The 26,515-nt window shown below is 45.8% G+C and overlaps 1 protein-coding gene across 1 annotated transcript in view; it reads left to right on the top strand.

Moving 5' to 3' along the window:
• dnah5 (dynein, axonemal, heavy chain 5) overlaps nucleotides 1-26,515 on the top strand; it is a 457,249-nt gene that overhangs the window by 59,737 nt on the left and 370,997 nt on the right. The window contains 4 exon segments of the mRNA XM_070880791.1: nucleotides 18-131; nucleotides 1,907-2,014; nucleotides 2,285-2,407; nucleotides 26,069-26,284. Of these exon segments, the coding sequence (XP_070736892.1) occupies nucleotides 18-131; nucleotides 1,907-2,014; nucleotides 2,285-2,407; nucleotides 26,069-26,284 (561 nt within the window).

Here is a 26,515-nt window from a genome sequence, read left to right as displayed (position 1 = left end):
GTGTATTGTATTTCTAGACCTGGCGAGAGCTGGACACGCGAATCACTGATGCAGCCAATGAGGCTAAAGACAACGTGAAGTACCTGTACACACTAGAGAAATTCTGTGATCCATTGTACAACAGTGATCCTGTAAGTAATTACAAACTCCTACTGTTACAATAAATGGATAGTATCATAATTTCTTTTATGTTGCTCCACATTTTCCTTTACTTGCAATCTACTTGTCCTTTTTCATCCAAGAGCACGAGCTGTCTGGATCACAGATCACTTTGTTCATAATACATTTTTATTGTTTATCAGATTACAATTTACAGGGACTGGAGAAAATAAAATGTCCATATTTCTCTTTGCTGAGATAACATTTTTAGTTATCTTTGATGATTTACCTTGTAATCTAGCAGAGAACCAACCAGATTTTCTATAACTAATGTGATTGACTAACAGGCAGTCACAAGGCTCAGCGTTTGGATTGGCAGTCAAGTGCCTCATATGCCATGAGTATCCATTTTGATAAGATAACATATTACATCTTTGCATCTATATTTATCCCACCATTACTCTATTGTAATGGCTTAAATATACATTTTGTTATGTCACATTAGCAAAAAGTGGTTTGCTATAAATTTTGAATAATGGACCAGATCTTGCTGGAGGGGGGCATCTCGCACCTTACGCTGTTAGTTATACTTTTTCCTGCATCCTTCAATTTGAAATTTCTTTGCACTGTAACTTGCTGGAAGTGTGAGCTTGTAATGGTGTGGCGAAGGCAATGGGGCATCTTGGATCTTGGTGAAAGGCAGGACCAATAGTGTATCTCCTTAACCAATAAGATTTAAGGATTGAGAAAGAAACAGAGAAACAATGGAGAAGGTGGCTGAATTAGAGTCAAGTTAGGAACAGAAAGAGAAATAAAGAGGGAAAGAAAAATTGGATTAAGACAGAGAGAAAAAAAGAGACAAAGGAAAAGTAAGGAACAATTTCTAAATTTAAAATTTTACATTTTTAGAATCTCTAACAACAACTTACAATATGCAGAAATGAGACTGAACAGTTTAAATTGTTCCCTTTCTGGCCCAGTGAGGTCGATTGGCATTGCATTAACAATTATCACATTGTTAAAAAGGTACTTACGCTGTTAAGTTCCAGCCCTAACTTTCTGCGGCAAGTTCAATGGACAATTAATATGCAAATCCAGCAAGTTCTTAAAGATAACGTGGAGGCTAAGGGCAAGATGCCGTTTGTGCAAAGCAAATGGCAGAACAGCATAAATTGACCAGCAAGTTCTGGAGATTCGCAACTCACAGCATATCTCTTAATGCCCTGAACTTGCTGGCCGATTTATACATTACAGGAATAATGTCCGAAATCCGGAATCTTCGGGACCGAATCTGTACTGGTTTTGGGGTTTTCCGGATTTCAGACAAGAAAATCAATCGTCTGAAATCCGGAATCCTCGACTGAATCCGTGCCGGGTTTTGAGCAGTGAGGTCCAAAATCCGGAAAAAACAGAAATCTGGCATAGATTCGGTCGAGGATTCCGGATTTCAGACTTGATTTTCTTGTTTGGGTTTTGGGTTTTGCCTCAAATATCTGGTTTTCGGACAATAATTCCGGATTCCGGACGACTCCATCAGCTATGTGCAAAATGTTCGGTCTTTGGACAATTCCGGTTTTCAGAGTTCAGGATTAGGGATGTTGCACCTGTAATTGTGCATTTAAAATTAATACTGCCGTAAGTTGTTAATATGCTGTTATTTTTCCAGCAAGATAAAGCAAAATGAGAGGAATTCAAACAACCATGAAATATACATTCAATTAATGAATAACAATCTTACCATTTGAGAACACTCACACTGAACCCTATAAAGGATTTAAACAGACTTGTGTTTTAAATGTTAATGCAGGTTTCCATGGTGGAAGCGATCCCGGGGTTGATCAATGCAATTCGAATGATTCATAGCATCTCCCGTTACTATAATACTTCGGAGAAGATTACCTCTTTGTTTGTGAAGGTATCTATGTTTCTATAATACTAAAATTATAATGTATTTATTTTAGTTTATTGATAAAATTCTCTTAAATGAGAATACAGAAGGAAAGTAAATAAAATCACATGCACTCCAGTGGCCATTTTTCACAGTATATTAATTTATTTTTATGTTTTTAATAATGCATAATTTGTACCTTAAAATAAAATTAGGGAAATGAGAAAATCTAGTTGAATGGGAATGATCTTTTTCCTACTGAGTTGATATTGGTACGTTGTTTTTTTTGATTTGCAGGTGACGAATCAGATGATAACGGCATGTAAAGCATACATAACAAGTAATGGGACAGCTACAATTTGGGATCAACCACAGGAAGCGGTGGTTGCAAAACTGAAGTCTGCCATTCAGTTAAACCAGGTAATAACACTAACACAAAAGCAAAATACTGCAGATGCTGGAATCTGAACTAAAAACAGAAAACGCTGGAAATCTCAGTGGGACAGGAAGCATATGTGGAGTGAAAAACAGAGTTAATGTTTCGAGTTGACGACCCTTTGTCAGAATTGACGAGTGTTCGAAAAGAACAGATTCTTAAGAAGCACTGAAAGGGGGAGGGGAAGAAAGAACAAAAGGGAAGATCTGTGATAGGGTGGAAGACAAGAGAGATTAGAGAGACAAAAGCGATGATAGGTCGAATTGAAATGGTAATGACAGATTTTAGAAAAAGGTTAATCTGGATAGGGTGAAAATTCCGTTCCTGCGGTATCCCGGCGGTGAACCGCTCCACCCACTACCGTTCCACTGCTACCGATCTGTCCTAAGTGTGTCATCAGAGCGCACACCACCAATGTTCCCCCCGTAATCATGAAATTCCGCCGAGAAAATCTCGCTCCCACCGCTCGGTGTCACCGACAGCTTTTTCTGCCGCTGCACTGTGCTTGGAGTCTGTTCAAAATGCGGTGCGGTTGCCATTAAAGGGGAGGGCCTACTGCCGAGGCCGGCATCTTTTTTTTTTGTCAGCTGACTGCCATGTTGGGCCGACAATTATGCCGCTGTGTTCGGCTGGACCACCAACAGGCAGCCTGGCATCCCCTTTTGGGTGCCAAGACGCTGGCCTGGCCGAACCCTCCCGGGTGGTTCAGTGGATCGAACTTAAATAATGACAGCAGCTCTCTCCTTTAAGTGAAGGGGAGAGACGGGTGATGCGCCAGCGTGATGATGTTATCAGCACTACGCTGATGTGTGACAGCGGAAGACAGTCCGCCCGCCCCCAACTTCCGCCCCATAGCATGGAAACTTTCTCTCATCACCAGACTTCCGCCCCCATTATGACCGAGTTCTGGGCCGCTGAAAAAAAAGCCAAAGAGCGGAATTTCGCTCAAGAGGCCACTGCATCAATCGCGCCGGTCAAAGTAGCTGAAACGGGATAGGTGCGCCGCGTTTCCAGCAGTGGGCAATTTCGTCCCCCTTGTGTCTGCCCTATTTATCCTTTCCGCTCGGACCCTGGGCCAGACTGGTGGAGCCCGTTCCAATGGTACAGCTGCTAGTGCCCCATTAAATGAAGCCCCTCTTTCCCACACCACTCCTTTAGCCACGTGTTCACTTCCCTCATCAACTTATCCCTACGCCAATTTGCACATGGCTCAGGTAATAATCCAGAGATTATGGCCCCAAGTTTCCACATGATTTGCTCCTGATTTTTAGGAGCAACTGGTGTAGAACGGAGTATCTTAGAAATCGGAATTCTCCACATTTATTTTTTCTGCAGTTCTAGTCAGGTAGAACAGTTTCACTTTGGAACAGAATTTTTTTTTCAAAAGGGAGTGTGTCCGGCCACTGATGCCTGATTTCAAAGTTTCCACAGTGAAAACGTACTCCAAACTAACTTAGAATGGAGTAAGTGAAGATTTTTGTACGCTTGAAAAAACCTTGTCTACACTTTAAAAAATCAGGCACAGGTTACAAATCAGGCATAGAGAATGGTGGGGAGGGGGGTTTAAAGGGAAGTTTACAAACATTAAACTCTTCAGTTTTACAAATAAAGAGCCATCATCAATAATAAATGATAAATACATCAATAAATCAACCAATAAATCAATTAAAAAAAATTAATAAGAAATAATTTTTTTTTTAAATCAATAAATAAAACATTTTCTACTTACCGACTGCAGCACCGGGAGCCCTCCAACAGCGTGCTGGGATGCACCCCACCCCAGTGTGTCTCTGTCAGTGTCTCTATCTCTCTGTCTGTCTGTCTGTGTGTCTCTCTCTGTCTGTCAGTGTCTGTGTTTCTGACAGCGAGGGGAGGGGAAGGAGGAGGGTAGAGGGAGAGGGGGGGGAGCAGAGGGAGGGAAGGGGGAGAAGGGGGAGGGATGGGGAGAAGGGGGAGGGGAGGAGAAGGGGAGGGGGGGAGAAAGGAGATGGGGGGGAAGGAGATTGGGGGGTGTGGGGGGGAAGGAGAAGGGGGAGGGAGGCTGAACGGGCCGGGCCCGAGACTTCGGGCAGGGCCCGTCCCCAGCATCAGATTTACAGGTAGGTGGCGTTGGGTCGGGTCGGGAGGGTGGTGGGAGGGAGGTCGGTTCGGTTCGGGTCGGGGGGAGGGAGGGAGAGGGAGGTCAGGTCGGATCCAGTCCGGAGGCGGGTGGGGAGGGAGGGGGGTGCGGCGGGGAGCGGGAGTCGGGTCAGGTCGGAGGCGGGGCGGGGGGGAGCGGGAGTCGGGTCGGATTGGGGTGGGGGGAGCGGGAGTCAGGTCGGGTCTGATTCGGAGGCGGGAAGCGGGAGTCGGGTCGGGTCGGGAGGAAGCAGGAGCTGGGCGTGGGAGGAGCCTTATTCACGCAGCCCCAGTGAGGCCATTCGGCCAGGGCTAGGGGCTGCATGCTTCGGGCCCCTCCCACACAGTTTCGGGCGCCTGGAGCTACTGCACTTGCGTGCCCACTGTAGCGCGCATGTGCAGAGGTCACGGCACTGTTTTCAGCGCAGGGACCTGGCTCCGCCCCCCCACAGCTCATGCTGCGCTGCGCCGAGGGCCTGAGGACCTGCAGGAAGGTGGAGAATACGGAGGTTTTTTTTAAGGCGCACTTTGTGGCGCGAAAAACGGGCGTCCAGGTCGGGACTGCGCCGTTCTACGCGCGGCTCGAAACTTGGGCCCATAAGTCCTTGAGGTCCTATTCTTTAATTTAGCTTCTATTTCCTGGTACTCCCTGTAGTGTATGTAGGCACCTTTAGTAATGACTCCATGAGGCAGGGTATGATACTTAAACTGTGTAGACTGTAGTCCTTTATTTGCAGCTCCTTGAGTGAGGACACCAAGCTGAGAGCTCCCTTTTATACTGGGTTATCTGCAGTGTGCCTTAGGTCCAGCAGCAGCACACTCTGGTGTTCAGGTAAGGTATGTACAGTGTAAGGGTACATTCAGTGTTACATAACAGTGTTATAGACTTCACACAACAAACAAGCATGCATATATAATACTCCCCAAACAGGACCTCTTGCCTACTCTTTCCTATGTTGTTGATCCCAACATGGACCATAATGACAGGATACTCCCCTTCCCTCTGCAATATCCTTTCAAGCCAGTTTGAGATATCCCTCACCCTGGCACATACCTTGTGGGACTCTCGATCTTGCTTGCAAAGGATGCTATCTGTCCCCCTAATTATAGAATCCCCTACAACTACCACATAAAACTTCCTCTTCTTCCCCTCCCCCCTTAGGACAGCCTCCTGCTCCAAAGTGCAATGGTCCACATTCTGGCTGTCCTTCCGACAGTATTTATCCATATCCTCACATGTAGCAAGTCCATTGTACCTGTTGGATAGGTCAATTTCTGTGGATCCTTGTTCTCTATCACACCTGGGTTTCCCTTACTCTGCACATTATTGGTCACACTGACCCCGTTCTGATCCTGCACCTCTCTACGTGGTCTGACCGAAGTCTGGAGCAAACTGTCCAGATACTCCACTCCCTCCCTTATGTGTTGGTGTGTCTCCAACTCACACTCCAGCTCAATGATTCTGAGCTGGTGAGATTCCAGACAGACATTTACTGCAGATGTCTTTGCTCTGGACAGTCTCGTTGTCCACAAACTCCCACGTACTGCAGTCCAGTCACACAATTGCTCTGTCATATCTTCTTCTAACCTTATTTTATTAATTTAAGTAGTTAAAGTCTTTAATAGAATTATAAATAATAATTGAATAATTAGTTTAACTAGTTAAGTTATTAATTTTATAAAGTGCATTATAGTTTGACAGCTCTTAGTTTAAACCACTGCCTAGCTTTGAGAGAAAAAAATGTTAATACTCACTAACCAATCACTTACCTCCTGTCCTATGCTGTCACTCCTTGGGGTCGAAATTCGGTTACCCCCCTGTTTGGGGGCGGGAAGCGAAGCGAGGTGGGACTTCCAGCGCCCGACACGAAAGTCCCCTACAGCTGCGAAATTTCAGTTAATGGAAGTGGAATGCAATGTCGCGCGCTCCACTTCCGTTTGGAGTGGGATCGGGGCACTACGCGGGCACATCGCAAAGCGCTGCGCGACCACTCCGTGTAATGCGGATGCGTTTCAATGCCCATCCCTTTCCACTAATGGGGAGGGCGCTGCGAACTCTGTAGGCCCTTTGAAGGCCTCCACTAGGCCACCAGGGCTAAGGGGTGCCGTGGCCGCAGACTGGCACCGAAAGGGAGTGCCGGGCATCACGATTGCTGCCTGGACCCTGCGAAAGGAGCGAAAAGGCCCGACCGGTAAGTGGCGGAAAATTAAAGGTCGCGGTGCAGTGTACCTCCCCTTTAAGTTACGCCCCGCGATGGGCGACCGGCCCGGTTTGCGATCCAAGAGACTGACGTGGGCATTGCCCGTGGTGGCCTCACAGGATGCTGGCCAATTTCCTCTGTGCCTGGCGAAGGCGCAGCGCTAATGCATTTGCGCCTCTGCTAACTCCTGCACAATTTTGTGGGAACCGGTAGCGCCCCACCACCCCCCCCCCCCCCCCCCCGGCAGAAACAGTTTCCCGTTCCGCTAACGCCCCCTGGAGGCGCTAATAGGAGGTGCAGAACGAAAATTTCGACCCTTTTTTTTGTTGTTTTTGGATTCGCCGGATTTGTACTGCCTCGGGTGCTGTCGACTCCTCGCAGGTCTGCTGCTGAGTGGCTGAACACTCAACAGGGGCCCATGTTCATGTGAGGTTTGCTCCAATTAAAGCTAGCCTGCATAACTTAAAGGCAGTCTGCACCTCCTAAAGGGGAGGTGCCTTCTTCCTGCAACAAGTTCTGGAAACTACTGATCTGAACAGCAAAACTGAGTAATAGATCAACAGGCCAGGGAAAGGGCACCAAGGTCCTCAGATTCAGCACTGGAAGTGTTTTTCCAGGATCTCAGCTCCAGGAGAGAGGTCCTCTTCCCTCAGTGGGCGAGGAGGCCCTCCAGACAACAGACAAGACTTCAATGGGAGCAGATAGCCAATGTGTTCAATGCTAGCAGTATAGCTGTGAGAAACTGGACGCATGCAGGAAGTGGTTCAATGACCTCACATGAGTGGTCAAGGCCAGTGAATTTGTCTTCAAATGCCATTTCCCATCATCTTCACTATTAGCCTCATATACTGCTCAATGTACACACCGCCATTGCCCATCTACCAACAATCTTTACCATACCTCACATTCATAGCTTCACATCACCCTCACACGCTTACCATTGCTGCAAGCTTCACACCCTCATCTCACTGTCAGCTATTTAACTGTGACAGGCACATCACCCAAACACATTTCACCACACTCACTGACACAATTACCTTTCGCAGGAAGACACTGCTCCCGGCTCAGGTTGAGGTAAGAGAATTGCTCTCAGAAGACCACAGGTGGGTAATGCCTCCTGCTGAGAGCCCTTCTCCCCCTCCTCCTCCTCCTTCTGCGAGCAGCTTGTCTTCTTTGGTGCCTCTGCTCCATCTCCCTGTCATGCTGCAGGCCAAGGGGGATGACAACCAAAGCCCTCATGACTGGAAACAAGTAGTCTGACCAGGACCCTTGCAGTCCGAAGCAAGGCCTTCTCCACTTGCACCACTTCCTGTCACATCACCAACTTTAAATAACTCTATAAAGCTCCAAACAGTTCCACAAACTTACACGGAGCCAGTAGAAATCTAAATGCAAGTTACCTGGAAGTTGTTGATGATCCCTTTCAATATCACTGGTGAGGGAACCTTGCTGATGCTTAACAAATGTTAAGACAGGGTGTTAACTCCAGCGATGACGATGAAAATGGCAGCGCTGGCATCGAGTCAGCGTAGATGTCATGATCTGCCTAAATACTGTACTTCTAGCGCACGCTCCTAACGACCAAGCTGGCGCCCTCACCAAGATGATGTCCGGCGTGGCCCGCACCAGGAGTGTGTGTGCAGTGCTCGGCCACCATTTTGGTCCCAATTCGGAATTGTAGCACCCAAAGAATGGGCGATTCGCAACCGAATTTCTAGGCTTAAGAGTTTAATTTAAATTTTTAAATACATATTTCATAATAACGGGAGTACATTTTCCATTGAATTTTCTTTTTTAAAAAGCTCATTAGGCTGCAAGGGACAGACAGTTTTATCATATTCTGACTTGAATTTTTTCCAAATACAAAGATTAGTTGAATTTTGAAACAAACGGCTTCTAATTATCACCTGTGTTATGTTAACAGTTAGAAATTGTTCACGTTCCAATTAGTGACACGTGAGACACAGGGAGAATTATCACCGGTGTTTTGTTGAAAGTATTGTGGAAAGAAACCACACGGAGTCATGGGTAGGCCTTGATGCGAGAAACTTTATTACAAGCATGCAGGGGAGAGAACTTCAGTGTACCAAAGTCTTTCTCCAATTGGACAATTACATCAGATTTTATACATGATTTAATGTCTTCATTGAAGTTTTTACTTGAAGGCCTTGGATTTTCGCCAAAACATGGGCTTGAACTTGATACTTTTGCACAAGCTGTAAACTAGATTTGGATTGTGCAGCCGGATCATGTACTGTATACCCAATTTCCCAGGATGTGTCAGCAGTAGCATCAATATGGTGGAATATTTTTCAGTTTCTGTTTAGTCATTTTTCAAAATTGTTTGATTAAAAGTTAGAGGACAAATTTTAAAAGCTTTATTCAGATAAAGTTTATGCTGATACAAAGAAGTGGTGTTTTTTTAAACACATATTATGTGTCTGTATAAGAGAGAGAGAGAGAGATGAACTGATTAAAAATGAGAGCACTGATCACATGCTTGCTGCCTATGTTTTGTGTTCTACAAATTCAAAAAGCTCATTAGGCTGCAAGAGACAGACAGTTTTATTATATTCTGACTTGATTTTTTCCAAATACAGAGATTAGTTGAATTTTGAAACAAACAGCCTCTAATTATCACCTGTGTTATGTCAACAGTTAGAAATTGTTCCCGTTCAAATTAGTGACACGTGAGACACAGGGAGAATTATCACCGGTGTTTTGTTGATAGTGTTGTGGAAAGAAACCACACGGAGTCATGGGTAGGCCTTGATGCGAGAAACTTTATTACAAGCATGCAGGGGAGAGAACTTCAGTGTACCAAAGGCCCCCTCCAATCAGATAATTACATCAGATTTTATACATGATTGGGCGGAAGCTTAAGCTCGACAATTTACAAAGATAATAAACGTCCATATATATCTGTGACTGAAAGCTGCTCAACCGTTGGCCCTTCCTATGTGATTGGTTAATGATTACACCAGTGTCTTCCATAACCAGTACAGAGTTTAGCATGTAGGCTTTGGCAGATTTCTACCTTTTTGCAGTTTTGGTTTATCTTATCTTTGTTCATTGTTCATTGTTCCTGATTCAAGGTTTTGTGAAGAACATGTTTAAAACAAATGCTACTGTTAAATGCTGACACTACGCTTTAGTCTGGTTTGGTCGAGCTTCCTATAATGCCTCGCAGTCACAGTGGCATTTTAATAGCATGGCTTCTAATACAACTACAATATATGTTTAAAGGTTATTTGACTTATATGTGATGATACAATCACTGTTTTTTACATCATCCATGCATTGAGCAATTCAACTATAATATCCTCACCCAAAAGCAACCCCTTGAACCTTTAGGTTACCCTATCAGTTAGCATGCTTACATTTTCTTACAGTTATGTGTGTGTATGTGTGTGAGAGAGAGATACACATAATGATCTAATCATAACATACCAAATGCAATATTTATAAAGATCTCTTTCCAAGTCACGAGACAATGCTGCTAGACATGGGTTATCTCACCCAGTTCTGCCAAGCCTATGCTTTCCCCTCAAGTGCGCAAATAAGCATCATGACCTCAGACCAGTGGTCAAGGTCAGTGAATGCATCTTTAAAAGCTGTCTCCCATCAAGTGAACCACTAGCCTCACCCACTTCTCCATGCATGACTCCCCCTACCCTCCCAATCACTCACCTATCAACAATCAAACACGAGGCACACTTCCCATTCCTAGCTTCACCTCACCCCCTTGGAGGAAACGGTATTGGCCATTTTTGGTAGGGGCATGGCTGAGCCCTGGCCAGCCATGGGGCTAAAAGGATACAAAATGCTGGTATCCTCATTTGTTATCCTCCTTTTCGTAAGTACCTCTTGCTTTTCCACCTTCCCTTCACCACAACTCACCCTTTTGCCGTCCTCATTTCACACACCCAAGTAAGGCAGCCAGCCCAAACAGTGGTTGACCAAGAAGAGGGAGAGAGGAGTGAAGAAGTATCACCGTCACTCGATTTCACACTCCCAGCCACCAGCTCCTCAAGGTCAATCAGAAAGGCCATTTGCAGTGTGCTCCACTGAAAGTCAGGAGCCTTCCAGCAGTCATACTGTAACCACTGGGATTGTACTGCATGACATCATTAGGATAGGCGAAGGCTCACACAAGACAGTCACTAAGGGAATGCATAAGGGTGATGAGTTGATTTGGTGACATATTGGATGGATAGATGTATAAAGTTGGATTGGAAAGTTTGCTTTGTGGTGGCTTTTATTTCAACATTGTGGCCAAGAGGACGATGTGATCATCAGTAACAGAGGGAAGGTAAGGTGTGGGACAAATATTGAAAGGGGAATTGTGGTTGTGGTCACTGGTACGCAGGTGAATGATTCCATCGCGGATATCACGGCCAGAAAGGGTTGTCTGGGTTGCCCCCTTCCTTTCACTTCCTCCTCTTCTGCTTCCTCCTCTTCTGCATCTTCCTCTTCCTTCTACTAGCAGATGCTGTAAATGTGAATTTAAAGCATAAAATACTGGAAATACTCAGCAGGTCAGGCAGCATCTTGATCTGAGATGTGAACTCTGTTTCTCTCTCCACAGATGCTGCCTGACCTGCTGAATATTTGCAGCATTTTCTGTTTTTTTAGTGGCCTTTCTTTACCGTCTGACGCCTTGCATGCGTCCAGTAGCGCTTCCTGCACTCCCTGCACACTTAAAAACTGCAGGACCAGTTCCTAGTGTTATCAAAGCCAAAAACCACCCACCCCTTTTCTTTCCAACAAAGGACTGGATTTTCCAGGGGTTTGTGACCTTTTAAACGAGTTTTTTGGTGATAAACGAGCCAAACAAAATTTTGTGCTGGGGCAGAACCTTCGGCAGTGGTTTTGCAGCGATGCTAAACCTTAGCACCCGCCCGATGTTTTGAGCGTTTGGATGATGTCAATTGTCGTGCAATACTGCGCTAGCACCCCGGGTGGAACTTTCGAGCAGATCGCCCGATTTAGCGACCGCCCGGGATCCTGCCAGCAAAAAGCAAGCGGACCCAGGTCGGACCCAGGGCGGACCCGGCGCTAACGGCACCATCTTGAAAACCGAGGATAGATAAGTTTAATGCTGTTTTGTAAGAATATAAAATTGTTGAAGTTAACAAAAATGTAGAAGTTTACTACAGTGCTGATCTTTTTTTCTGTAACTCAAAACCTGAGTATATCCTTGGCATTTGGAAGGAATAGATGTCACTTTTTACCTTGCTTTAGTGACTTATGATATGTTGTTACATTTTCTGGTCTGAGCAAATTTTTCTTGTATTTATGGATCACTCTGTCAAACAGATGTTGCTCACTTCATTGGCATTACTGGGCTATTTTCTTCTCTTCAAAGCCAATAATGGCTCACCACTGCCCTGGCTGAGATCAATAAACTTCATGCAGGCAAGTGGGTTAAGCTCAAGACCGTTATGATCTGCAGAGCCGTTTTTAATGTTCCATTTTCTTCATCTAGTGAAAGTGAGTGGAGGGGTAGGGAAAGCACGGCCAAGTGCAGCCTGTTCTCATTAATCATGCATACCTGTGCAATTTCTAGAAGGTTCACTAAACCATCGGTCATTGTCTTGGGCCATTACTGTCTTGACTAATTCAGTATTGAAAAGCATTCGGAGAAGAAGGCTGCGTTTATCATAGTGAAGTTTATAGTTTACAATTGTCAGTTTATAGTTTGTTGGAAAGGACATTTAAAGACATTTTAAAAGATGGGGGCTATACAATGTCAGCCATAATTCCTGGCTGCTGTATTTATACAGCGTGGAGCTGCAAGAAGGCTTATTGATGGATCATTTTGAATGTAATCGAAGAGGTCGCAGATGCATGAGGAGGAGGCCTTACCACCAACGAGTTTACAGGGAACAGCGTTCATACCTGCAGCTCTCTGGGGCGCAGTGCGTTAGAAGGCTGCACTTCCGAAAAGAAGTGCTGACAGAGATATGCCAGCTCATAAAGGCAGACCAACAGCCTACCAGCGGGAACAGGACTGCACTGCCCGTTGAGGTGAAGATGACTGCGGCACTTCCCTTCTATGCCTCCGGCGGCACATATGCTCCATCTCCCAGCACGCTACACATTGCTGCATTCGCCAGGTGACACTGCACTGTGCGCATGCAGGATGGACTTCATAAACTTCCCAATGACCAAAGAGACCCAGAATGAGAGGGCAGTAGGTTTTGGATGATTTGCTGGCTCCCCCAAGATTACGGCTGCTATTGACTGTCCGCACATCGCCCTACGAGCACCTTTACACAATCAAGAGGTTTACAAAACGAAAGGGATTCCACTCCATGAATGTTCAAATCGTCTGTGACCATACTCAGCGCATCATGGCAGTCAATGCCCAATATCCAGGGAGCATCCATGATGCTTTCATCTTGTGTGAGAGCACTGTCTCAGGCCTGTTGAAGCATAAACCACAAGGCAAGGGCTGGATGCTGGGGGAGAAAGGTTATCGCCTCGCCACCTGGCTCATGACCCCTCCCTCCGGAACTCTCAGAGAGAAGCCGAGCATCGCTATAATGAGAGCCATGCAGCCACAAACAACATTGTCGAATGGACAATTAGAGTGCTCAAGCAGAGCTTCTCATGCTTGGACCACTCTGGAGGCTGCCTGCAATACTCCCCTCAGCAGGTCTCTGAGTTCATTGTACATGCTACGCAACTTCGCCGTCATGAGGGGACAGGAATTGCCAATGGGGATTGCAGAACCACCTGAGGAGAGACAGGGGGTGGGGGAAGGAGGAGTAGGAAGATGAGGAAGAGGAGCCTGGCAAGGAACCCATGCCACCCCGACCACAACCACAGGGAAGGCATTGTGGAAATTTTGCCCCTGCAAAAACCTTACGCCAGCAGCTCATAATTGAATGCTTTGCTTGAAGATGACCGTTGCCTGGCCACTCTATCCCATCATGTTGACTATTCCCCTCTTAAATGAGACACTACACAGGAATGGTTAAGGTAAATAACAGATTTTATCAAAAATGTAAACTTTTCAAACATTGTAAACATTGAAACAAACTTTAATAAACATTGACAACTTTTATCACTTAACATTAACATAATTTGAAAACTTTTAAAACTTTAATAAAATAACAATAACAACACCACCACAACAACCCCTACCCCAACATCTTTTAGCATCAAGTGTTTCCCCCCCCCCCCAATTACTCTTACCCCTAGCACCCTCCCTTGTCTGCTCCCCTTATCCAAAGTGGCACCAGTTCGCAGCAAGACGGCCAGAGTCCTGCTGTATTGGGGGGAGAGACAATGGAGATGCCATGTGGGGATCAACTGGAGAAGCTTGGGGTATGGAAGGTCCGGCTTCTGACTGGTGAGCCTCTTGCTCGGCACTGTCAGTCACAGGTGGTGTGGATCTGGGTGTGACACTGTGGACTGCAGTGTCACAGGTGGAGGCCATCAGTAGCGCGTGGGCATTGACAGCTTCGCAGGTTTCGCGGCTCGCACGGACATTCTGCGATCCGACCTCTGTGATGGTCACAGTGAGTGTCTCGATGCTCGCGGGAATCCTACCTAGGATCCCGAGGAGCTGTCGGGTGAGCTGGATGCTCTCCCTGGACAGTGACACCATGTCCAGTTGGAAGTCTGCCTGTCTGTCAGCAGACCGACTTTGCCGACTCACCTTCCATAGAGACGGCATATAGGATTCGACCCCAGAACTGTGTTACTGCACGCCACTAGTAGTCCCAGGAGCCTCGGATGTGTCAAAGCCCGAGAATGTTTGATCATCCTCGAACGACATGTTTCCCAGTGCCAAAAGAGATGTGGAGTGCATCTGCCCCCTGCCCCATCCCCGTCCGCAGTCGGCTCATCACTGGTGTCTTCCTCCTCCTCCTCCTCCTCCCCCCGCCCGCCCCCCCCACATGATGACCAGTTGTGGAGGGTTCATCAGAGGTATGTGACTCTTCATCTGTAAGTAGAAAGCAACAGACCAGTGGATAACAGCAGGGGAGGGGACAGGTTGACATGAGGAAAGTCACATAACACAGGCTCAATTGAAGGACCGCCGCTGCTCCATTATATGTAGTCCACAGACACTGCATCACATTGCCCCAAACCTGCTTCACAGACACTGCATCACATTGTCCCAACCCTAGTCCACAGACAATGCATCACATTGCCCCAACCCTAGTCCATAGACACTGCGTCACATTTCTCCAATCCTAGTCCACAGACACTGCATCACATTGCCCCAAACCTGCTTCACAGACACTGCATCACATTGCCCCTACCCTGCTCCACAGACACTTTGATGTGGAGTATGACAAAGACACAGGCCTTTTGTGGAGAAAAGAATTGTTTAATTGCTTGATCAAGAGAGACACCGTCTACACCAGTTTCTTAACTGAATACCTTCCCAACCGTTCTCGTCTAACACTTTAGGAGCTGCTTCTTTTATTCAGAATTCTTTACAAAGTCATCATTTACATTATCATTGGTCAGTCTTTCTATCGCCTGACAATTTTTTCAACATTGAACATATGTATCCTGCATCCTGCTTCCTGCCAATAAAGGAATCTATTTCTTAGTTCTGAATAACAACAGGAAGCCACTTCGTAGGCCTATGACATTAGCTCTGAATAACACGAATTGCACCATTGTCCTACAGTTGCACCTGCCAATTTTGCCATAACAGTAAATTGTGTTTTTGCCTGGCTAGCATAAAGCGCGTTTAATTCTTTGATTGCCCCATCACACTTCATCACAATGCCCCAACCCTACTCCATAGACACTTCATCACATTGCCCCAATCCAGCCCAGGGAGTGTGCAGGACTTACCATAACTTTCCAATTGGGGATCAGCACCCCTACGGGCAGTTGCCTGACTGTCGGTGCCATTGAGGCCTGTCACTTGCTCCTCCACGTCCGTAAGTGGCAGGGTGCGAGCCCGGCACCACCTGTGCGCTGCTTTTTGTGCTGGCTTTTGCAACTTCTTTGCCTGCAAAGATGAAAATGGGAATGGTTACCAGAGGGTCCATCTGCTCTTGCGGCACACACAGATAGCCATCAAAGCACTTATACCATACTGTGTGAATGTAATACAGTCCTCTATTTAATTGCCTTGGAAGTTGCACGTGGTTCATTAGGAGGACATCGAAGTGCGGAAACATCTTATGAGATTTCAGAAGGCAATCTTAATAATGTGTAAAGATCATTCATGGCAAATAGGGTGCCAAACTAAGCCTACCTATGTGTCATATGCATTTTAGGAGGCAACCAACAGAGAGCTGAGACCTAGCAACAGCATCAGAACAAATAGCGTGTCAGATTTATAATTTCAGTCATGAAGGAGTGCATGAATGACGAGATCGTTAAATTTTTTTTGACACTGGTCCTGCGTTCTCACAAGAGTGCCGCAAAGACCTCCTCTGTGATCTTCCACCTTATTTTTCTGAAGATTGCTGGGAGAGGTCTACTTGCACCCCTCCTATGTAAATTGGCCCAACTGCTCTCCACAGCAGTAACTAGTGCCTCATTTGCCTCATTCGTAAACCTCCTCGCCCTCTGTCTATCTTCTTCCATGCTGCTGTGCTCCTCCATGCTCAAAATCAAAAGTCCAGTGGCTGATTCAGCTTCGGGTGTACTGCGCATGCTCGTGGGCGCTCCCTGCCTGCATTAGCATTTGCGATCTGACAGCTGACCAGAAGCGTGGGAAGAAGGGAAAAAAAAATTGTGCATGCGCAGAAAGGCCGATTGTGAAAAAAAAATTTGCGCAGAAGGGCCGATTTTTTTTCGATGGCAGAACTTTTGGCTCCAGTGGAAAATCTGTTGTGCAACGCTGGAGTTAGTGCTAACGCTCATTACCGTTTGGTGAAAGTTGTGTGCTCTGGCACTAACGCTAACCTGGTGCTAAAAAAAAGCCACCTTTTGACATTTTTGCTGTCAGTGTTCTACAGCATTACAGTGCTACAAACACTGATGATCACTGCACAGAGGTGCAGGGCTGCACTCAGGTTCTCGCATGACTTGAAATAAAAGCCCTCCATATGCTTATGGAAGGAGTCAGAACATGCATTGCGTCCTCTTCCCTTCCAATGGGCGGAAGAGAACTCCCCAGGAGACCAAGACTGCCTGGTTGCGCATTGCACAGGAGGGCACAAGCAGTGGTGCAACCTTTCAGTTATGTAATTAGATCAGGAAACGTGAGTACAAAGCCACACTCAACCTCATCCTGCGACATAGATACATAGAAAATAGGTGCAGGAGTAGGCCATTCGGCCCTTCGAGCCTGCACCGCCATTCAATGAGTTCATGGCTGAACATGCAACTTCAGTACCCCATTCCTGCTTTCTCGCCATACCCCTTGATCCCCCTAGTAGTAAGGACTACATCTAACTCCTTTTTGAATATATTTAGTGAATTGGCCTCAACAACTTCCTGTGGTAGAGAATTCCACAGGTTCACCACTCTCTGGGTGAAGAAGTTTCTCCTCATCTCGGTCCTAAATGGCTTACCCCTTATCCTTAGACTGTGACCCCTGGTTCTGGACTTCCCCAACATTGGGAACATTCTTCCTGCATCGAACCTATCTAAACCCGTCAGAATTTTAAACGTTTCTATGAGATCCCCTCTCATTCTTCTGAACTCCAGTGAATATAAGCCCAGTTGATCCAGTCTTTCTTGATATGTCAGTCCCGCCATCCCGGGAATCAGTCTGGTGAACAAGCATACTTTGCACATCCGCCCATCCCTCTCTATCTATATTATCCCAGGCAGCAATATGCTCAGGTACTGATGCCCTCTGTCCCGTGCAACACCAGGTGATTGTGGAGAAGGTTGAAGTTATTGTTGGTGCTGCTGGTGTGCCTGGTGTTACTGGTGTTGGGTCAGATTCTGAGGACCAAACTTAAAGGGCTAGAATTTAAGCTATTCTGTTTTCGGGGAGCTGTCCCGACCCACTGTCAAAAAAAAAAATCAAATTTCCCACCCGACCTGCCACCAATCCCGCCCGCTGACCCCCCGGATAATTTCGGCCTATGTCTTTAGTAATTCATCCTGTTGTGGCAATCCAACTACATAACAAAACACATTTATATAGTGCCTTTTATGACCTCAATGTCCCTAAGTTTTACAGCCATTGAAGTATTTTTGAAGCGTAGTCACTGTTGTACTGTAGGAAACATTACATAGATTTAAATAGAATATATAGCACAGAAACTGTCCATTCGGCCCAACCAGACCATGCCAGTGTTTATGCTGCACTCGAGCCTCCTCTCATTCTTTGTTATCTATTACCTCTTACCAGCATAACCCTCTATTCCCTTCTCCCTCATATGCTTGTCTCGCCTCCCCTTAATGCATCTATACTATTCGCTTCAACAACTCCCTGTGGTAGTGAGTTCCACATTCTCACCACTCTCTGGGTCAAGAAATATCTTCTGAATTTCCTGTTTGATTTCGTGGTGACCATCTTATATTGATGGCCTCTAGTTTTGCCCTTCCTCATAAGTGGAATCACTCTTTGTGTCTACTATATCAAAACCTTTCATAATTTTGAAGGCCTCTATTTGGTCACCCCTCAGCCTTCTCTTTTCAAGAGAAAAAAGACCCAGCCTGATCATCCTTTCCTGATACAAATAATCTCGCATTTCTGGTATCATCCTTGTAAATCATTATTGAACCTTTTACAGTGCCTCAATATGCTTTTTATAGTACGGAGATCTGAACTGTACAATATTCCAAATGTGGTCTGACCAAGGTTCGATATAAGTTTAGCATATCTTCTCTACTTTTCAATTCTATCCCTCTAGAAATAAACCCCACTGCTTGGTTTGCTTTTGTTTTGGCCTCATTGACCTGCATCTCAACTTTGTGATTTGTGTATTTGTACTCTTTGTACTCAAAGATCCCTTTGTTCCTCTACCTCATTTAGGTTCTTTGGGGGAGAAATTTGGGTTATTTGCACCTCCCATTAATGCCCCAGGGGCCTGGAGCGAAAATTCGGGAGCGCCCCCTGAAACTGCGCTGGGAGATGCCGGGCTGTACACTGCTTGCGGGGCACTACTTAAAGGGGAGGTGGCACTCGGAAGAATAAAAAAATCATCCGACTTACCGGACCCAGCCTGTTGCATGGTGGATTGCGGGGTCCGTGCCGCGACCTGGCAACTCGGCATTCTGCTAGTGTGCCAGGTTGATGCCACGGCACCCCGTTCCCCAGTGATCCAGGTAGAGACCCGCAGAGTCAGCAACCTTTAATGAAGGGGAGGGCCCTTCCTTTGTGGCAGCGCGATGTGTCCCAACGCATAGCGCTGTGCCCCACTCGGATTGCTTTTGCCCCGCTCGCGCCTAACAGGGCAAGTGGAGCGCGCTATTTTGTGCTCCATTTGTCTTGGGGGTGGTAACCCCAATATCGCGAGCAGGGCAGGACTTCCGTGCTTGGTGCAGGAAATCCCGGCTTGTGGCTGTTACCGTCCCCAAACGAATGCTACACAATTTCCCCCCTAATTACCAAGTAAGATGTGACCTCCTTATTTTTCTTACCAAAATATAATACCTCCACTTATCTATGTTGAAATTCATTTGCCAATTATATGCTCATTCTGCAAGTTTATTAATGTCTTTTGTAATTTGTTGCAGCTCTCCTCAGTGTTGACTATCCTTCCCAATTTGGTGTTGTCCGCAAATTTAGAAATCATGTTTTGATTCCAAAGTTTAATCGTTAATATAAATTGTGAAGAACAATGACCCAGTATTGATCCTTGTGGGACTAATGAATAAGGTGGTCAAACTGAGAGAATGCTACTTGTCCCCTGTCTCTGCATGCTCTGACCTTATTCATTAGTCTCTTATGTGGTACCTTTTCGAAGGCTTTTTGAAAATCTAGATATATTACATCTATTGCATTACCCTTGTTTACTCTCTCTATTACCTCTTCAACGAATTCAATGAGGTTGGTCAAGCAAGACTTTCCCTTTTGAAATCCATGTCAACTATGACTTATATTTTTCATTTCTAAAATGAAATAGTCGAGGAAAGGTTACAGATGATGATATAGTTCCCACTAAAGTACTTAATTTGGGGTAGTTCCATGATCCCAGCAGGGAGGCACTCTCAGAAAACATGGGTTGAAAATTTGGGGCTACAGTATAGTAGCTCTGATTCTCCAACCTGCATTCCCTGCAAGTCTGGCTCCCTGTAGGGAGCTGGTGAGTGTGTCCTCTTATAGTTTATATGGTCACTCAACCAGAAAACACCAGGACTGGTTTGATGAGAATGATCAGGAGATCCAAGAACTAATCGATTTTAAGCGCAGAGCATTTCTGAGCCTCAAGCAACAACCCAACTCGGGAGCAGCAAAGCAACATTAAAGGCGGCTCAAGGCTGAGGTCCAACAAAAAACCCAGGACCTAAACAACAGGTGGTGGATGGAGAAAGCACAGGAGATACAACAACTGACCGACAGCCATGATGTGCGAGGATTCTTCATCGCAGTCAAGACCACCTACGGTCCAAACTCCCAAGGCTCCACCGCACTGCTGGCCAAGAATGGGGAAACATTCATCAAGGATACCGAGGCAATCAGGGCCCGCTAGAAGGAGCACTTCGAAGATCTCCTCAATCGAGACTCCATCCCACAGCTTGCGACCCGCCACCACCTCAGTGAATCCCCAACGTTGCACGAGGTAGGAAAAACCATAAGACAGCTCAAGAACAACAAGGCTACGGGAACAGATGGAATCCCTGCTGAGGCACTAAAGTATGGCAGAGAGGCGCTGTTGGCATGGATACATGACCTCATCTCTCTCATCTGGAGGGAGGAGAGCATGCCGGAAGATCTCAGAGATGCAGTGATTGTGACCATCTTTAAAAAAGGGGACAACGACAAGGATGGTATGTTGCCTCCCTGGTGCAAGGGTCAAGGATGTCTCCGAGCGAGTGCAGGACATTCTAAAAAGGGAGGGAGAACAGCCAGTTGTCGTGGTGCACATTGGTACCAACGACATAGGTAAAAAAAGGGATGAGGTCCTACGAGACGAATTTAAGGAGCTAGGAGCTAAATTAAAAAGTAGGACCTCAAAAGTAGTAATCTCGGGATTGCGACCAGTGCCACGTGCTAGTCAGAGTAGGAATCGCAGGATAGCACAGATGAATTCGTGGCTTGAGCAGTGGTGCAGCAGGGAGGGATTCAAATTCATGGGGCATTGGAACAGGTTCTGGGGGAGGTGGGACCAGTACAAACTGGACGGTCTGCACTTGGGCAGGGCCGGAACCAATGTCTGAGGGGGAGTGTTTGCGAGTGCTGTTGGGGAGGAGTTAAACTAATATGGCAGGAGGATGGGAACCAATACAGGGAGACAGAGGGAAATAAAAAGGAGACAAAAACAAAAGACAGAAAAGAGATGAGTAAAAGTGGAGGGCAGAGAAACCAAAGGCAAGAAACAAAAAGGGCCATTGAATATAAAAGGGCTGCAGGAGGGGTCAAAACTAAAAATCATGGTTTAAAAACTAGGATGAAAACACTCTACCTAAATGCACGCAGCATTCGAAATAAAGTAAATGAGCTGACGGCACAAATCATTACAAATGGGTATGATTTGGTGGCCATTACAGAAACATGGTTGCAGGGTGGCCAAGACTGGGAATTAAACATACAATAGTATCTGACAATTCAGAAAGATAGGCAAGAAGGGAAAGGAGGTGGGGTAGCTCTGTTAATAAAAGATGATATCAGGACAGTTATGAGGGATGATATTGGCTCCAATGAACAAAATGTTGAATCATTGTGGGTGGAGATTAGATATAGTAAGGGGAAAAAGTCACTGGTGGGCGTAGTTTATAGGCCCCCAAATAATAACTTCACAGTGGGGCGGGCAATAAACAAGGGAATAATGGAGGCATGTGAAAAAGGAACGGCAGTAGTCATGGGGGATTTTAACCTACATATCGATTGGTCAAATCAAATCGCACGGGGTAGCCTGGAGGAGGAATTCACAGACTGCATACGGGATTGTTTCTTAGAACAGTATTTAACAGAACCTACAAGGGAGCAAGCCAGCTTAGATCTGGTCCTGTGTAATGAGACAGGAAAAATAAGCGATCTCCGAGTAAAAGATCCTCTCGGAATGAGTGATCACAGTATGGTTGAATTTGTAATACAGATTGAGGATGAGGAATTTGTGTCAGAAACGAGCGTACTATGCTTAAACAAAGGGGACTACAGTGGGATGAGGGCAGAGTTGGCTAAAGTAGACTGGAAACTCAGACTAAACGGTGGCACAATTGAGGAACAGTGGAGGACTTTTAAGGAGCTCTTTCATAGTGCGCAACAAAAATATATTCCAGTGAAAAAGAAGGGCGGCAAGAGAAGGGATAACCAGCCGTGGATAACCAAGGAAATAAAGGAAAGTATCAAATCAAAGACCAATGCGTATAAGGTGCCAAGGTTAGTGGGAAACTAGAGGATTGGGAAAATTTTAAGCAACAGCAAAGAATGACTAAAAAAGCAATAAAGAAAGGGAAGATAGATTACGAAGGTAAACTTGCGCAAAACATAAAAACAGATAGTAAAAGCTTTTACAGATATATAAAACGGAAAAGAGTGACTAAAGTAAATGTTGGTCCCTTAGAAGATGAAAAGGGGGATTTAATAATGGGAAATGTGGAAATGGCTGAGACCTTAAACAATTATTTTGCTTCCGTCTTCACAGTGGAAGACACAAAAACCATGCCAAAATTTGCAGGCCACAGGAATATGGAAGGGAGGACCTTGAGACAATCACTATCACTAGGGGGGTAGTGCTGGACAGGCTAATGGGACTGAAGGTAGACAAGTCCCCTGGTCCTGATGAAATGCATCCCAGGGTATTAAAAGAGATGGCGGAAGTTATAGCAGATGCATTCGTGAGAATCTACCAAAATTCTCTGGACTCTGGGGAGGTACCAGTGGATTGGAACGCAGCTAATGTAACGCCTCTGTTTAAAAAAGGGGGCAGGCAAAAGGCAGGTAACTATAGGCCGGTTAGTTTAACATCTGTAGTGGGGAAAATGCTTGAAACTATCATTAAGGAAGAAATAGCGGGACATCTAGATAGGAATAGTGCAATCAAGCAGACGCAGCATGGATTCATGAAGGGGAAATCATGTTTAACTAACTTCCTGGAATTCTTTGAGGATATAACGAGCATGGTGGATAGAGGTGTACCGATGGATGTGGTGTATTTAGATTTCCAAAAGGCATTCGATAAGGTGTCACACAAAAGGTTACTGCAGAAGATAAAGGTACGCGGCGTCGGAGGAAATGTATTAGCATGGATAGAGAATTGGCTGGCGAACAGAAAGCAGAGAGTCGGGATAAATGGGTCCTTTTCCGGTTGGAAATCAGTGGTTAGTGGTGTGCCACAAGGATCAGTGCTGGGACCACAACTGTTTACAATATACATAGATGACCTAGAAGAGGGGACGGAGTGTAGTGCAACAAAATTTGCAGATAACACTAAGATGAGTGGGTAAACGGGTTGTGTAGAGGACTCAGAGAGGCTGCAAGGAGATTTGGATAGGTTAAGCGAATGGGCTAAGATTTGGCAGATGGAATACAATGTCGGAACGTGTGAGGTCATCCATCTTGGGAAAAAAAACAGTAAAAGGGAATATTATTTGAATGGGGAGAAATTACAACATGCTGTGGTGCAGAGGGACCTGGGGGTCCTTGTGCATGAATCCCAAAAGGTTAGTTTGCAGGTGCAGCAAGTAATCAGGAAGGCGAATGGAATGTTGGCCTTCATTGCGAGAGGGATGGAGTACAAAAGCAGGGAGGTCTTGCTGCAACTGCATAAGGTATTGGTAAGGCCGCACCTGGAGTACTGCGTGCAGTTTTGGTCACCTTACTTAAGGAAGGATATACGAGCTTTGGAAGGGGTACAGAGACGATTCATTAGGCTGATTCCAGAAATGACGGGGTTACCTTATGATGATAGATTGAGTAGACTGGGTCTTTACTCATTGGAGTTCAGAAGGATGAGGGGTGATCTTATAGAAACATTTAAAATCATGAAAGGGATAGACAAGATAAAGGCAGAGAGGTTGTTTCCACTGGTCGAGGAGAGTAGAACTAGGGAGCACAGCCTCAAAATACGGAGGAGCCAATTTAAAACTGAGTTGAGAAAGAATTTCTTCTCCCAGAGGGTTGTGAATCTGTGGAATTCTCTGCCCAAGGAAGCAGTTGAGGCTAGCTCATTGAATGTTTTCAAGTCAAAGATAGATAGATTTTTAACCAATAAGGGAATTAAGGGTTATGGGGAGCGGGTGGGTAAGTGGAGTTGAGTCCATGGCCAGATCAGCCATGATCTTATTGAATGGCAGAGCAGGCTCGAGGGGCTGGATGGCCTACTCCTGTTCCTAATTCTTATGTTCTTAACTCCAACTGTGGCAACTATAGAGGAATCTCCCTGCTATCAGCCAATATGAAAGTTGTCGCTCGAGTTCTCCTCAACCGTCTTCTCCCTGTGGCCGAGGAGCTCCTCCCGGAGTCACAGTGCGGATTTCGTCCCCTCCGGGGCACAACGGGCATGATCTTTGCAGCGTGACAGCTGCAGGGAAAATGCAGGGAACAGCGCCAGCCTTTATACATGGCCTTCTTCGATCATACAAAGGCCTTTGACACTGTCAACCACGAGGGTCTTTGGACGCCCCCAAAAGTTCCTCAACATTCTTCGCCTGCTCCACGACGACATGCAGGCTGTGATCCTTACCAACGGATCCATTACAGACCCAATCCACGTCCGGACCGGGGTTAAAAGAGCTGCGTCATCACTCCAACCGTCTTCTCAATCTTCCTCGCTGCTATGCTGCACCTCACAGTCAATAATCTCCCAGCTGGAGTGGAACTAAACTACAGAACCAGTGAGAAGCTAACCATCGCCGCCTCCAGACCAGGTCTAAGACCACCCAAACCTCTGTCGTCGAGCTACAGTACGCAGACGACGCCTGTGTCTGCGCACATTCAGAGGCTGAACTCCAGCATATAGTCAACGTATTTACTGAGGCATACGAAAGCATGGGCCTTACGCTAAACATCCTTAAGACAAAGGTCCTCCACCAGCCTGTCCTCGTCGCACATCACTGCTCCCCAGTTATCAAGATCCATGGCGCAACCCTGGACAACGTGAATTATTTCCCATACTTCGGGAGCCTCTTATCAACAAGAGCAGACCTTGATGAGGAGATTCAACACCACCTCCAGTCGGCCTTCGGCCGCCTGAGGAAAAGAGTGTTCGAAGACCAGGCCCTCAAACCTACCACCAAGCTCATGGTCTACAGGGCTGTAGTAATACCCGCCCTCCTGTATGGCTCAGAGGCATGGACCCTGTACAGTAGACACCTCAAGTCGCTGGAGAAATACCACGACCAGGTAACATCCCCAGCATTGAGACACTGACCACTATCCGCATGGCAAACACGAGACTTCCAAAGCAGGCAAATGAGCCAAGGGTGTGCAGAGGAAATGTTACAAGGACACCCTCAAGGCCTCCCTGATAAAGTGCGGCATCCCCACCAACACCTGGGAGTCCCTGGCCAAAGACCGCCCTAAGTGGAGGAGGTGCATCCGGGAGGGCGCTGAGCGCCTCGAGTCTCATCGTCAAGTGCATGCAGAAAACAAGCGCAGGCAGTGGGAGGAACGCGCAGCAAACGTGTCCCACCCTCCCTTACTCTCAATGACTGTCTGCCCCACCTGTGGCAGGGACCGTGGCTCTCATATTGGACTGTTCAGCCACCTAAGGACTCATTCTAAGAGTGGAAGCAAGTCTTCCTCGATTCTGAGGGAGTGCCTATGATGATGAGTTTATAGACGTTAAAATTGCAACTGGCTTTTCCCACCCTCATTTATTGGCATGAGCATTGTCTGGTGAGTACATATTTATATTGTTAGATATAAGTGCGAACACCATAAGAGGGATGTTTAAGAGTCGTGTCAGGTGAGCCAACATGATGAGCAAGACAACCATTATTGTCTTTTGGGTAGAAAATCAAGCTCAAGAACTATATGTGTCCAATACAGGAATTGCTTACCACCACTTCACATTCCTGGCTTACTGGGGCTTCTTCTTACTTCTGTTAAGTTACCTGCAGGATTACCACCATGATTGTTTTGAATTATTCCTACAATTGAATCTATTAGATGGCCAAACTGTAATCATAAGGTATTTTAATTCCATTCTAGAAATCTATGTACCCCACAATAAAGTCATTCACTTATGTCTATCTTGTATGTTTCAAACATTAAAGGTAATTTGCATTTTAAAATTCAGTCTTTTTCAAGATGTTGTATTTTATATTTTTCAGCAATACCAACGCTGTTTTCAGAAAACTAAACAGAAACTTGAACAAAACCCAGCAGAGAGACAATTTGATTTCAGTGAAATATACATCTTTGGCAAATTTGATACATTTCAAAGACGCCTGACTAAAATTATTGCTATGTTTAGAACCATAAGCGCATACTCTGCTCTCCAACAATCCAATATTGAAGGACTGGAAGTGCTGGCAGCCAAATTTCAGGTATTGCCTTGAAGCCTGGCGTAGATAAAGAAATGCTGTCAAGAAATAGTTTTGTTATGACAACTAAATAATGAGTTCCATTTTTAATATGCAGTGGAGTGGAAGGATGTAATACGGTGTCTCTGATTCCTTACAGTGAGTTACCAGTTTCAATCATATTGCCTGGGGAGTGGTGGGGGGCACGGGGGTTAGCTGTAAGTAAGGATCAGATATTTCCCACAATTGGAGAGA

Source organism: Pristiophorus japonicus, chromosome 5 (assembly GCF_044704955.1).
Source record: "Pristiophorus japonicus isolate sPriJap1 chromosome 5, sPriJap1.hap1, whole genome shotgun sequence".
NCBI lineage: Eukaryota > Metazoa > Chordata > Chondrichthyes > Pristiophoridae > Pristiophorus > Pristiophorus japonicus.
Note: the sequence above shows the minus strand (reverse complement) of the source record. Positions and strands in the feature narration are given on the sequence as shown.